Source organism: Amblyraja radiata, chromosome 1, assembly GCF_010909765.2.
Source record: "Amblyraja radiata isolate CabotCenter1 chromosome 1, sAmbRad1.1.pri, whole genome shotgun sequence".
NCBI classification, from domain to species: domain Eukaryota; kingdom Metazoa; phylum Chordata; class Chondrichthyes; order Rajiformes; family Rajidae; genus Amblyraja; species Amblyraja radiata.
Window position 1 is genome coordinate 7,415,516 of NC_045956.1, and position 15,473 is coordinate 7,430,988.

General features: G+C 41.7%; 1 protein-coding gene across 1 annotated transcript in view; it reads right to left on the reverse strand.

Annotated features, from left to right (window-relative positions):
- Positions 1 to 1,691: 1,691 nt before the first annotated feature.
- Positions 1,692 to 15,473, reverse strand: part of adad1 (adenosine deaminase domain containing 1) — a 63,694-nt gene continuing 49,912 nt past the window's right edge. The window contains exons 10-12 of the mRNA XM_033016756.1: positions 11,268 to 11,505; positions 7,665 to 7,797; positions 1,692 to 4,818 (exon numbers count right to left, since the gene is read on the reverse strand). Coding sequence (XP_032872647.1) covers positions 4,702 to 4,818; positions 7,665 to 7,797; positions 11,268 to 11,505 — 488 coding nt within the window. The 3' untranslated portion in view covers positions 1,692 to 4,701. The remainder of the gene's footprint in view (positions 4,819 to 7,664; positions 7,798 to 11,267; positions 11,506 to 15,473) is intronic.

The following is a 15,473-nucleotide window of genomic DNA, read 5'->3' on the forward strand; positions in this document are numbered from 1 at the left end:
TAAATTGTAGGATCCTGAGTCTTGTAGAACAGAGAGACTGAGTTCAGGTAAATTGTTCCACGAAGGTGGCATCATTTGATGGACAGGGTGGTGAAGAAAGCATAGGCAGTTTGTCTTCATCGATTAGGGTATTAAACACAGGATTTTGGGATATCATGTGACAGATGTACAAGACGCTGGTGAAGTCTACATTTGGAGTACTGTGTACAGTTCTGGTTGCCCTGTAAGGATGTCAATAAAGGGTGCAAACAGATTTGAGAGGATCTTACCAGGTCTGGAGGGTTTCAATTATGAGGGGCTCGCTCTTCTTTTCCTGGAAAATAGGAGGCTGAGGGGTGACTACATAGAGGTAAATAAAATTAGATGAGGTGAACAATCTCACTCTTTCCCCAAGGGTCGGGGAGTTAAAAGCTAGAAAGCTTAAGTTTAAAGATGAGAGGGAATTTAAAAGGGACGCGAGGGAGAATTCTCTCCAAAACATGATGCGCACATGGAACGCGCTGTCAGAGCAAGTGGTAGAGGCAGGTACAATGGCATTTAAACAGATATTTAAATAGGTAATATGGATACCTGGTTTTCCAGCTGTATATCTTCCCTGAAGATAACTAATCTGACATATCAGATAACAAGTAACAAGAAAGGAACTGAATGTTAAAGTCGATAGTCAGCAACTTAAGAATGAATATAGGAACTTTCATTTTACTTGAAGGGAATGGAAATGCAGAATTTGCTGAAACTGCTGGTATAAATATGGAGATTTCAAGTTAAACATAACTTAAGTTTGGTAGTAGTGGCAAGGTATATGGAAGTATGATGAGAAAAATAGAACTGAGGTATAGATCAGTCAGGCAACTGGCTAGTCTTTAAAACAAAAAGTGCCAGAGGAACTCAGCAAGTTAGGCAACATTTGTGGAGGAAATGGACATAAGCTTGGAAACTGGAAAAGCCTGGGAACTGCAGGCCAGTGAGCTGAACATCTGTGGTTGGAAAGTTACTGGAGTATTCTGAGGGATGAGATATACATGCATTTAGATTAACAAGGGTAGATCTGGGGTAGACTGTGTAGTTGACGAGAGCAGAGCTGCAGACGCTGTATATGCCTTCTTGGCTGCCACTTCAACGTAGTCGGGCCATGGTAATCAGACCATTGGTAATTTTGACTTCAATGAACGACGCTCTCAGCCATTTATCATTTCAATACCATTGATGTTGATTGGGACATGTACCCCACTATGCTCCTTGTTGCCCGGACACCATGATACTAAGTTCTCAATCTCTTTCCCATACACCGTCTGGTCATTGTTCATAATCCACCCCATCATGGTAGTGTTGTCTGCAAACTAGTTAATGGAATAAGAGCCGAATATGGCTTCAGAGTCTGAGTATATAGTATTCTAGGGTACTGAGAACATATCCTTGTGGAGCAGCGACATCAAGAACTATTGCGGAAAACGCATAGTCAATATTGATTGTGGGTCTGTGGGTCATAAAGTCGAGGATCCAGTATGGACCTGCCCTCCTAGATCCGTCTGCGCCACATCACTCCCCAGAGCCCAACTATTCACTGTGTAGGTCCTGCCCACGTTACACTTCCCAAAATGCAACACCTCAAATTTCTCTGTATTAAATTCCATCGACCATCCTTCAGCCCACCTGCCTAATCTGGAAAAAAAGTCAAGATATAATGCTTATGGAGTGCAGTTGTTTATTTCTGAACAATTTTGTTTAGCTGCAACATAGGAAATAGTAACAAATACAAACAGAAACAAACTCTAATTACTATCACCTCCACCTTACTCAGAAGGTAGTTCATTAAGGCATAATTATTTTTGAGATTATTGGAAATATAATTATAAACAAAGATATCAACTGCTTGCAGCTTTAAAGGCTCCTAACAATGGCACTGGTGAGCTTAATTTTCAGTTAATCCAAATTCCTCATGTCAGGATGCATAGTGGGGTACATGTCCCCACTATGCATCCGTTTGAATACGTTTATTCTGACCAAGACAAACTGAAGATTTAAGTAATAGAAATACTCAACTTCAAAATACTTTTGTAACTGACAATAATTCCACATAACAAATATTCAAAAATATATATATTTCTGCTCACTACATAGTCAACTCAACTTGACCCCCTTGTTGGCCTGTCCTTTGGTGTTTATTACTGATTCTGTCACACACAACTGTCTCATCCATATACAATTGGGCTCTGCAGGTCACTGGAGTGTTCATTGATCCTATAGCAACTCCATTTAATTGCATTTTTAAGAGTCAACATGTTTATTACTTGGCTTAATAACTTGAGAGCTGAACCATCAGTTCTTCCAAATTGCTCAGATTAAGAAATTGGTAGTTCCACATGGTAGGTTTTCAATCAAATTATACTTTTTAGAAGTTGCTCCCACTTGTTTCAAAATCCATAAAAAAGAAAACAACTAAAGAAAGGAATCTGGGGGGGAAATAAAGTGTAGAACAGATTAAAAGTATAAATCAAAGCAAAAAAAAAACAAGATTAAAGAAAACAGGCTAAACATTGTGTAGTTTTAGATTCAGCTATAGGCCACAGAAAAAGACAATTATCTTCGAACTCTAGGTACTACTTCTAGCTATCAGCTAAAATAGAAAGGCAGACACTGGTAATAATCAGGTGAAGCTTTGCCAGGATATTTAAATGTTGAGTATTCAAATGCAAGCATTAATTAATTATTGCACTATCTTTGGTGAGAAAAGATCATTTTATGGTTGGAGAATAAAACCTAACTATCAATGCAGGTCCGTTTGCAATTCAATTTTTTGATGTAATCTCACTTGTTTGAGGATCTTTAACAGTTGATTTTGATTGAAAGCAAAGATCAATATTATCCTGGTATATCAAGTAGTGGGACTCCTTTTGATTTTCCCCAACTGCAATGAATGAAAGTGGAGCAGGGAGATGGTATGCATCACCTGAAAAATGCCTAGTTGACAGTTGAGAATCGGGAAAACAATTAGCATGACTCAACTTTTAAACCACCCTCTAACAAAGCAAGCAAACTAAACACTGGAAACTGATGGGGGTCTGCCTTAAATTGCATTTTACATTTACAAATACACAGCAGTGTTGACAATGCCTTGACTATTAACCCCCACCTCCAAACCCCCTTCCCCGCAACCCAACCCCGTTTACAGTTAGCTGGCTCAATCTGAAAAGTGGTCAATTTAACATTTTTTCAGATCTGGCAAGCTATATTTAGATTAATCATTCACCTCATTCTTTTTATACTATTGTGAATCTCACTGGGATTAGGAACTCAGTTGAAGATATGCTCAATTTTTTATCTCTGACACATTTTAGTAAAACCTTGCTGTGATGGTAGTTAATCTAAACAAGTCTGCATGCAAATTACTGTTGGACAGAAATTGAAAGCTGCACCTTTCTATTGTGGCAGAAAAGTCAGGTTATTTATTCCTTGCCACCAATTCATGCCGAGATACCATGAACCACAATCCAAAGCACTCAAATCATAAGGACTTTGACATTATTACAAATATTAATGCCGTGAATCTTGTTTTTAGTTCCATTAATATTAAAGAGATGAAAAGCAATTCGAAGATTTTATAGATTTAATTGGTTATATTCTGAATAATGGCCTTCAAAAATGCACAATAAGTAATCAAATGCGCCCATGTAGTATTTTATGGACTGGAGTAAGAACAATTGCATCAATGAACTTATTAATCTTCTCCATTCCTTATTAAAGATCTCAATATGTATGGACTATCACAGTTTTAACAGGATAACAAATCTTGTAATAGCATTTCCATACCATCACTGCTGAATACTTTATCTCCCTTTCAGGGGAGGTATGGAAAGTTACATTGACAGAAGAAATTAAATGTAAAGCTGTACGAGTGTCAAGGCCGAATTGAGTGACAGAATTTGGATCTAATTCTAGATATTCTCTATGCAAGGAACACCTTGTCGTGAGTGTCAAAAAGGAAGCCAGGCTCTTTCTCATTGTACAAACATGGTTCATTTGGTTATCACTTGAATAGTAAAGCTAACTATATGTTTATTGAAGACTTGCTCAAAAGTAAAAAGTTATCCATTACTCATGTTAGATCGTGGAGAAAAATAACTTCCTGGCACGAGAATCATATACATTTTCTGCCATAATCATTCTTATGTACAGAATTCTGTCTGATTTAACCAATGCAATTTCGTAAGTAATTGAGTGTCCTGCTTAAAGTTCTAATTATCAGTTAATTACCATGTAATTCTCCTAACAACTATTTCAACGTTAACAATGAATCTAATAGGTTTTACTTATGCAATAGCCTATTTCACAATCAATAATAGAAATTCCCCCAATATTATCTATCATAACATTACTTTTCTATGATGAAGATGGTGTTGATCATCAATCTGCTTTTGAAAAGCAGCAAGTAGACTATAAATAGGAACCTGCTTATTGATAAAAGTGTTTGAATCCAAGGAAATATTTAGTTACAACATTGGTTATGTGATTGAACATATGGTCTGGGGGAAATTCAAGCATGTGACATTACGAATTGCACAGTTGTTCTCTGCCCATTATTTCACAAAATAAAATCTACTGGAATTTCTTCAAGATGACAGTATGCAGCAGTATCCTGATGATAAACATAGAGATTGTGCATTAGAATTCAAATTCAAAACTTTTTCTCAGCATTTTTCCTCATTGCATATGAAACACTTCTGCATTTGCATTCTTGGCCAGCCAGGTACCAAAACCATGATGCTCCAGTGATGATTTCAGTAGAGCTTTAGCTTCTTGATATGCTTTTGACATCATCTAGAAAGTATGAAAAATTAAAGTAGGTAAACATTAATACAGGGAATCTGAACCAACAATGGAAAATGCACAGCATGCTATGATATTAACTTGGATTTCTGTCCCATATACAGACTATTCTACTGCGCATGTCTAGTGTCTTCAATGTTTCCTAGTGTCTTCAATGTTTTCTAGTGTCTTCAAACAAATGTTTTTAAAAATGCAGCTACTCGGCAATCATTTTTAAATCAATTATTTTAAAAATATTAATCATACTGAATATCCAATTTCAATGAAGTGGAAACCAAAAACAAAATTAAGACCCGAGAAAGCAAACACCAACAGACAGCCTAAAGTAGTTTGCATTATACAAATACAAACAATATCTTCAAAACACAAATATGAATTGAATACACAAATTGCTGGTGTATCTCAGTGGGCCAGGCAGCATCTTTGGAAAACATGGATAGATGACTGGAGGTGGGGGGGCAGTTGCAAGAAAGGAGGGGCAGGAAAGAGCCTGCCAGATAGTAGGTTGATACAGAGGAGGGTTTTTTGATAGGCAGATGATTGGACAAAGGTCAGAGATGAAAAGACAGAAGATGCGAGGCAAAAGGATTGAAGAGTTGCAAATTGTGAAGCTAGTAGGAGGAATATATAAACAATAGGTGCAGGAGTAGGCCATTCAGCCCTTCGAGCCAGCATATAGGTGGAATGGGAGGGGTCAAATAGGTGCGAGTCCAGATGGGGCACATGGGGAGAGGGGCAGGGTTATATAGTTACCTAAAATGAGTGAATTTTATACCATTCAATTGTTCATACCATTCAATTGTAAGCTACCCAAGTGGAATATAATGTGTTCTTCTCATTTGCATGTGGCTTCACTGTGGAAATGGAGGAGGCGGAGGACAGAAAAGTCAGCATTGGAATGGGAAGAGTTATAATGGTTAGCAACGAGGAGATTCAACAGGCCTTGGCTGACTGAGCATCAGTGTTTGGCAAATCCATCAACACTTGGTCTTGCCGATGTACAGGAGACTATCATCGGAACACCAGGTGCAGTAGAATAGGTTAGAGGACGTGCACGTCAACCTCTGATTCACCTGGAAGGACTGTTTTTCAGCAGCAGGAACTGGGAGACTAGTCAGCATCGAGGGAAAGATGAACGGAGCAAAGTACAGAGAGATCCTTGGTGAAAACCTGCTCCAGTGTTCTGGACCTCAGATTGGGGCAGAGGTTCACCTTCCAACAGGACAACGACCCTAAGCACACAGCCAAGACAAAGCAGGAGTGGCTTCGTGACAAGTCTGTGAATGTCCTTGAGTGGCCCAGCCAGAGCCCTAACTTGAACCCGATCGGACATCTCCGGAGGGACCTGAAAATAGCTGTGCATCGACGCTCCCCATCCAACCTGACAGAGCTTGAAAGGATCTACAGAGAAGAATGGGAGAAATTACCCAAATACAGGTGTGCCAAGCTTGTAGCGTCATACCAAAGAAGACTTGAGGTTGTAATCGCTGCCAGAGGTGCCTCAACAAAGTACTGAGTGAAGGGTCTGAATACATATGTAAATGTGATATTTCAGTTATTTTTAATTACATTGCAAAAATTTCTAAACACCTGTTTTTGCTTTTTTATTATGGGGTATAGATGGATGATAACAAAATGAACTGAATCCATTTTAGAATAAGGCTGTAATGTAACAAAATGTGGAAAAAGTACAAAATACTTCAGAAGGGGAGGGCTGCAACAAGGTAAGTACTCCATCGTGATTCTAAGCATTCCATTCAAACAACTAAACGTTGAAACCAAATGCTGGAGTAACTCAGTGGGTCAGGCAGCATCCTGGGAGGACAAAGCGTTGTCCTTTCTCCTTTCTGCAATCAGTCTGATGAAGGGTCTGAAAACATATCCTATCCATGTTCTCCAGGGATGCTGCCTGACCTGCTGAGTTATCCAAGGATTTGGGGTCTTTCCTTGGTAAATCAGCATCTGCAGTTCTGTTTTTAAACTCAAAGGGTTGATAAGAGCGAAATAATACTCTAATTATAGCATTTCCCACTATCAGGAAAAGAAACCAGTTGTTAATGACATCAAATTACAAATCATAAATGTCAGGCAACTGAACATTGCAATACGAAATGTCTAACAATCCAAAGTATTTCATCTTTGTGATTTGGGCATGATGCACCCAGAGATGGATTTTGATTGTAATCGGGCAAATGTTGTATACTATAAGCATCATACAACACAAAGTGGTTAAAGCATCACCAACATTTGAGCCTTGTCAATGAAAGTAGTCGTCAGAATCGAGTCGACTTTTTAAAAAATGGTGTTAGATGGGGTATGGATGTGTATTTAGAAACAAAATTAATTTTTATCTTAGAAATCCCCACTAACTCTCTAACCAAGACAGAAGGGTAGCTGAGCTGTCAATAAGTCACCAGGAATGTACTCCATTGCTATTTCACCCGAGTTGTTAATGAAATGCAGAGAACTCCAGTTCCTAACTATGAATCCGTACATAACATTTTGTAATTATCAGCTGAAGAAAATGTATTAACATGCTAATCACATTAAATTTCCTTAAAACAAAAACCTCAGACTTTAATTTCTTTAAGTGCATGAGGAATTGTACATGGAGGTGCACTTTCAACTGCAATTGGGGGGATGGGAATGCTTACCTAGCCTCACTATAAATAAATCAAAATCTCAGATCTAATTGCAGCAGCTACTTACATTCAGTTAAGACAGCCATTTCTACTCCAGAAAGTTTAGCCTAACTTTGGAAATAACTTGCAGTGATGAAATGCAACAATTCTGAACAAAAGCGAACATTTATTTCCTCAAACAGAAGGTAACTTTACCTTAGCTGCGTGATACGTTGGAACTGCTGATAGATCTTCTCGACTTGCTTCTTTAGCAACAAGATAGAAGCGACTGAGCATAGCTGCTTTGCATAAACGACTGGTCATGGAGGTACCACTTTTAAATGGTGAGCTTAAAAACAAATGACACTTTTTCATCTGTTGTTAAATTAACAATAAACATTATACACCACAAAAAATGAACCTTAGGAATCATGGAATAACATCCCACTGCTATGGGGGTACCTAATGGGGATTGGATCACACTCTTCACTCATAGCAACAGAACACCTGTCAATGGTTGCATTCTGATCTGCTAGGCACTCCGAGAAGCATCATTTATTCATTATTACCGTTTGCCCTTATCACAGCAGTCGAAAGATTCTATTCACCTAGCACCTTCCACTGGTGCGCAAGTAATACTACAGAAAGGAATAGACTTCTGCATCTCAATGCATGGTAACACTAAGATACAAACCAGATGCTGGGTCCTGCAGCTCCTCCATCCCAAAAATATGCAGGTCGGCAGGTGAATGGGCCATTCTAAATTGCCCGTACGATCGAGATAAATGCTGAGATTATGGGGAAGTTCAGAATGTGGGAATGAAAAATGTAACATTAATGTAGGATGAGTGTAAATGGGTGGTGATGGTTGGCATAGATTTAGTTGGTTAGAGGACCCATTTATTTGCTGTATCTCCCTAATAAAGATATTGACATTGAGAGTTGAGCAGGATAAACAGGGGCTGTAATTTAATGTTCACACACAAGGATTTAGATGAAGAAATATATTGATTAAACAGACAGTTGATGGCAATGCATGTTATTTGTTCAGTAGTTTGATCTGCAAGAGATGCTAACTTAAATGGAGTAGACCCCTCCTCAATTCTTGAAAGGCTTTTAGCAGGGTGACTGGAGCTTTCCAAATTGGTCAAGAAATACACATGCTAAATGTAGTTACACACGCTTGGAGCAGCAGTCGATACGGCCACCCAAACTGCATAAATCATCAGAAGGCTTCTCCTACCAAAGATATACTTCAATTTGCCCATCGCCATAGCAGATCAACAGCAAATGCCATCTCACTGGCTCGCAAGTCTGCTCTGGATTTTGGATAACGGGAATATTTACATCACGCTGCTGTTCATGGCATGCAGCTCAGTGTTCAACACCATCATCCCTGCAAATTCATCACCAAACTCTAAGACCAGAGGCTCTGCACTTCCCTTTACAACTGGATTCTTAACTTCCTCATCAGCGGGTCTCAATCATTACGCATTGGTATCATCTCCTCCCCATTGACTACAAACACAGGTGCACTGTCTTCTGCTCTACTCGCTTTACACCCATGTCCGTGTGACTAATCACAGCTCCAATCCCATGTATGTATTTGCCAATGACACCATTGTGGTTGGACAAATCACGGGTGGTGGTGATTCAGCGTACAGGAGATAGAACTGGTGGAGTGGTGCCACAACAACCACCTTTCGCCCAATGTCAACAAGATCAAAGAATTGATCGTTAATTTCGGAAAGGGCGTCAGGAAACCACTCGCCAGTTTTTATTGGTGGGTCAGTAAGGGAGAGGTAGCAGCTTCAAATTCCTCGCACACTAACATCTCAGGTAAATGGTCCGGGACCCAGTGCATAGGTGCAAAGATGAATGTGGTGAGCTCGTGCCTCTAATTTCTTCCGCATGTAACTAAATAATTTAACAAATCTCTACAGATTACTGAAGTATCCTAACTGGTTGCATCATGGTGGGATATGGCAATTTCAACGCACACCAATGCAGGAGCCTGCAGAGAGCGACGGACTCAACCTGATTTATTACGGGCACAGTCTGCCTCTCCATCCAAAACATATGTATGAGGCGATGCCTCAAGAAGGTGGCATGTATCATCAAAAATTTCCCCCAACTCTTCTCTTGTCCTCTTGTTCCACCATTGAATGTACTCTTCTCACTGCTATCATCAGGCAGAAGGTACAGAAGCCCGAAGTCCACACCACCAGGTTCAGGAACAACTACTTTCCTACGCTATCAGGTTATTGAACCAATCGACACAAGCCTAATCTCGACAATGGAACTCTATGGCCTATCTCTTGCACTACTAATGTACTTTTTCTAATTATGTTTGTGCACTAATGTCTTTTTTTTGCAGTTTTCTTTCTTTTAGAATTTGATGTGCAATTTATGTATATATTTTTTTCTGAATGTATGTGCCTGTGATGCTTCTGTAAGCAAGATTGTACCTCACTGTCATCATCATCGACGGTCACTCGAAACGCCTGTGCGTGACTTTGTTTAACGTGGGGAGACTGGTGCACAGACAACCACCCCATGGCCGTTGACAGATCTGGGTCAGAATCCAGTGGCATGGAGTCCAAGACAACCGGTGAACCTTTTCTGCTACAGCCTTCGTCCGCCTTCCCAGCCGTTGTGACGCTCATACTAAAGTCAGCCATCGTACTCCGCCTGTTCCACCATTGAGGTCTTGGTCGGATTGCTCTTTGTCAGAGACCTCCCCCTCGACCTTACCGCCATGGGTGACCCTACCAGGAGCATAGCTCCAGACAGCAGCGCTCTCAGGATCTCAGGAGCACACAAGCTTCTCCACCACAACAAGGTCCTTGAAACGCTGAATAAAGAATCGATCAAAAGCAGAGTATAGAAATATAACAGCTGGAGGTTTGCAATATAGTTCGGGATAGGCCAGATGACAGAAGACAATAAATTAGTCAGAGACTTTTTAGCAATTGAGAGGAAAAGAGAATTATTTAACCTCTGACTCACGGTATGTTTCTCAGAGATTAAATAATTTTGCTATAAATTATTGGGAAAAAAATCTATTTAAGGATTATATATGAGGATGATACACAAAAAAGCTGGAGAAACTCAGCGGGTGCAGCAGCATCTATGAAGCGAAGGAAATAGGCAACGTTTCTCCAGCTTTTTTGTGTACCTTCGATTTTCCAGTATCTGCAGTTCCTTCTCAAACCTTTTATATATGAGGATGTTGCCAGGACTCGATGGCCTCATCTAAAGGGAGAGGTTGAGCAGGCTAGGACTATTCCTTGGAGCGCAGGAGGATGAGGGGAAATCTTACAGAGGTGTGTAAAATCATGAGAAGTATAGATCAGGTAGACGCACACTCATGCCCAGATTAGGGAATCGAGAACCAGAGGACATAGGTTTAAGGTGAGGGGGGAAAGATTTAATAGGAATCTGAGGGGTAACTTTTTCACACAAAGGGTGGTAGGTGTATGGAACGAGTTGCCAGAGTAGGTAGATGAGGCACATTATATCACAATATTTAAGACAGGTACATGGATAGGAAGGGTTTAGAGGGATATGGGCCAAACGCAGGAAGGTGGGACAAGTGAAGATGGGACATGTTGGCTGGTGTGGGCAAGTTGGGCCAAAGGGCCTGATTTCATGCTGTTGGACTCTATGACCCTATCTAGTACATTTGAGAACAGCATACTTAATTTAAAATTTAGCAAGCTGAAGTGTTCTGTTCCAGTGAAATTTGCTGCATTGAAGATAATTCACACTGAAATGGAACAATTTACATATGTAAATGTATTACTAATGGTACTTTACCTTTCAGCAATCTTTCCTGCTGCACCATTCACCACTTCTATTAACCCATCTGACTGAGACCAATTCAGGCTGAGAGATTTATAAACAGCATTTGACTGGCAAGGAAAAGCAGCCTCTGTAAGGCTTATATGTGGTTTGCTGACAATATAGAAATCTGGGAGTTTTGAAGTTAGCGAATCATCGATACGATGTTTAATTGCAACCTCAACACCTCGTGTGTCCAAACAGCTGTCATCACCTGGAAGATTAAAATATTATTTTACAAACATTGAAGGATGAATAGAATTTACTGTTAAATGTTCTTACAGGCAGGGTACAAAGTACACCACTAATAAAGTTACACCAAATTTATTGTCTGACATGCCAACAGCTATAGTCAAACAAAAGGCAGTGAACAGAAAATGTTACCAGGTGCGGGATTCAGAAATCCATCACTTGCACCAAAACAAAAGTTGGTATCTTTTCAGTAGGTAAAGCCGGAGAAACTCAACGGGTGAGGCAGCATCTACGAAGCGAAGGAAATAGGCAACGTTTCGGGTAAAGACCCTTCTTCTTTGGAGGCGCAGGCAAGTCCCGAGAAAGCAAACGTGGCTGTGGTACTGGGTGTGGGTTAGGATGTGTTGTAGAGTTGGAGGGAAGGGGGAAATCACAGAGGGGGGCAGTGAGAGAGGAGGTTGTTAAACTGTCTTCGGAGGGAGGAGAACTACTCCGGATGCTGGAAAATCGAAGGTAGACAAAAATGCTGGAGAAACTCAGCGGGTGAGGCAGCATCTATGGAGCAAAGGAAATAGGCAACGTTTCGGGTCGAGACTCTTCTTCTTTTGTCTACCTTCGATTTTCCAGCATCTGCAGTTCCTTCTTAAACAAAAAGTTCAATGTGTGTATACACACACACACACATAACAAACAAAAAAAATAATAGTGCAATAATAATAATAATACAACTACCGTATTTCCCAGCAAAGACGATGCTATTTTTTTACCCAAAAATAAGGCACGAAAATGTACCGCCGTCTTGGAGGCCGAAGGTTAGGTTGTTAGCCAAGAAAGATAGACTTGGGTATCCCTCAGTACAGCAACATCAAGAACGATGTTGCTGTATGCTGTACTGAGGGATAACCAAGTCTATCTCTCATTGTTGGCAGCTGATAGGAAGCTGCTCTAAGAGGACAGCGCCGCGGGGGGGAAGAGTTCCTTTTGCAGCGTGCGGGGAGTCTGGCCTGGGTCAGCACAGGCAGGAGAGTTGAGGAGGGGGTCGGCATCATGCCAGCATCTCACGTACTCACCGCGCCTTAAATTCCGACTGCCACCAGGGAGGGAAGTAGCTCGTGTGGCTGCGAGCAGCCAGTGGAGCTTACTCCGGTGTCAGCGCGATCAAGTAACCAATTGAGGTCACTCACGCTGACACAGGAGTAAGCTCCACCGCCCACTGTCCTGTTATTCATCGCCCGCTGACCCGCTCTATCTTTGCTCTTGAAAGACACGAACCAGGCGGTTAATGCCATGCAGTGTCACCCAACGCAGCAGGTGAGGCCATGTCCTGCTCCCGGCGGCAGTCGGAATTTAAGGATTTGCGGGAAGCGGCTGACACGAGCGAGGCCGGCGAGCGGCAGGAGAGAGGTGTTCAAACGGAGAGTACTGCCAGAAGTGAGCAGGCCGGCAGAATGCGCTGAGGTGGCGGCCAGTTCTGCTGTCCGGTCCCGGTGGCCGCTCGCAGCCATCTGAGCTACTTCCCTCCCCGGCCACAATGCGGTGGCTCCGTGTCCAGGGCGCCGCAGCAGCGGTGAGGGAGTTGCTGGCACGATCCCCGACCCCCTCCTTCTCAACGCTCCTGTCTGTGCTGACCCGGGCCACACTCCCCACATGCTGTGAAAGGAACTCTCCCCCCAATTGGTCCCTTGAACTAATATAGTCATTCAATAAGATCACAACTGAACTGAACTTTATTTATAGAGCACTTTAAAAACAACCGCTGTGGCAACAAAGTGCTGTACATGACTAATCATAAACATAAAACAAAACAATAAAAACATTAAAAGACAGTAAAAACAATAAAAACACTAAAACAGGAGCAAAGCCTCATGCAGGGTCGAAAGCCAAGGAATAGAAAAGGGTTTTAAGATTAGTTTTGAAAATGGATAGTGAAGGGGCCTGTCTAATGTGCAAAGGTAGAGTGTTCCATAATGTCGGAGCAGCAACAGAGAAGGCTCTATCCCCTCTGAGCTTCCGCTTAGACCTCGGTACCTCCAGGAGCAGCTGATCAGCTGACCTGAGGCACCGAGCAGGAGCGTAGGGATGAAGCAGCTCAGAGAGATAAGGCGGGGCGAGACCATTTAAAGATTTAAAAACAAATGAAAGAATCTTAAAATGAACTCTGAAGTACACAGGCAGCCAGTGGAGGGAGGCCAGAATAGGCGTTATGTGCTCCCTCTTACGTGTTCCAGTTAAAAGGCGAACAGCAGCATTCTGAACCAACTGGAGACGTGCAAGGGAAGATTGGCTAACTCCAAAATAAAGTGCGTTACAGTAATCCAGCCGACAACTGATTTAACTTGCCCGGGTGTGCTCCCGTTTTTCCCACCATCTCTCCACCTGCCATCACCCTCCACCCCCCACCCATTCAGTCATTCAGAATGGAGGAGATCTGGAAGCTTTGAGCAAATTGAATTGTTACTTTGTTTATTTATTTATTTATTTTTGAGCGTGAGAAATTCTATATCCCGCCAGCCTTTTCCCCCCAAATATAGCAACTCAAAATGGGGGTGAGTCTTCGACGCATGTGCGTCTTCATTGCCAGGAAATACGGTAATTCAGAGCTTATTTGAGGTTGTAGTGTTTAATAGCCTGATGACCATAGGGAAGCAGCTGCTCCTGAATCTGGACATTCATTTTTTTCAGGTTCCTGTGCCTTCTTCCAGATGGCAGGGGTAAAAAGAGTGTGTGATCAGAACCTGTGATGGACCTGGGCAGTGTTTGCAACTTTTTGCAGTCCTCGTCACTCCTGGGCAAACAAGTTGCTGAACCAGGCCGTGATGCAACCAGTCAATAAACTTTCTACTGTACCAGAGAATCCACAGATATACCAAATCTCCGTAATCTTCTCAGGAAGCAGAGGTGTTGATGTGCGTTCTTTATAATTGCAACAGTGTGCTGGGTCCAGGAAAGATCTTCAGAAATATGCACGCCCTGGAGTTTGGAGCTTTTGACTATCTCCTGTCGATTTGGATAGGTTTATGAGTCCTCATCCTTCCATTTCCAAAGTCCACAATCAGTTCCTTGGTCTTACTGACATTGAGAGCCAGATTGTGTAGATTAGCTCTCTCTAGTGGCAGCATGCTGTAAGGTTGCATATCGCATGCTCCCTTAACTTTTAACTCCTTGCTACCACTCTTTCAATATTACTTAATTTCAAGACACGGAATAATCTCTTTTAAAATGTTGGTAACACTTTTATACACTTCAACCTTGTAAAGGATGGAGACAAGAGCAAAAAAAACCTCTCCATGGAAGGAGTGTGGTGAAGGCGTGGCTTCTGGCTCCACTACCTTAGAAGCCAGAAGCCATATCGAAAATGAGTGAAAAAAATGGACAGAAGATTCTGCAGTTTGGAAGGAATGATGAAAGGAGTTTTGGAGCAAATTGGGACAATGCTATACATTATGCCCCTAGAATGTTAAAAGAGACTTTCAACATCGAGCAGTTTGAAAATCTTCCAATTTTGGATAACGCACACAGGGTTGGGAAGAAACCCGGTTTCAAAGACAAACCGAGACATCTGATTGTTCGGTTTCACTTTTTGCAGATGAAGGAAAATATCCTCCGAGCAGCAAAAAAGTTGGGCATGGTTGAAGTTGAAGAATGCAAGTTTCGGATTGTTCCTGATTACAGCCGTGAGCTTATGGGACTGAGAACGCCTTTCTATAAGGTAATGTCTGAGTTATTTAAGAAGCATCTACACCCTGCTCTGCTCTACCCAGCCAGACCGCGAATTCTCCCCATATCCCCTGACTCCGCTATTTTTAAGAGCCCTATCTAGCTCGTTCTTGAAAGCATCCAGAGAACCTGCCTCCACCGCCCTCTGAGGCAGAGAATTCCACAGACTCACCACTCTCTGTGAGAAAAAGTGTTTCCTCGTCTCCGTTCTAAATGGCGTACTCCTTATTCTTAAACTGTGGCCCCTGGTTCTGGACTCCCCCAACATCGGGA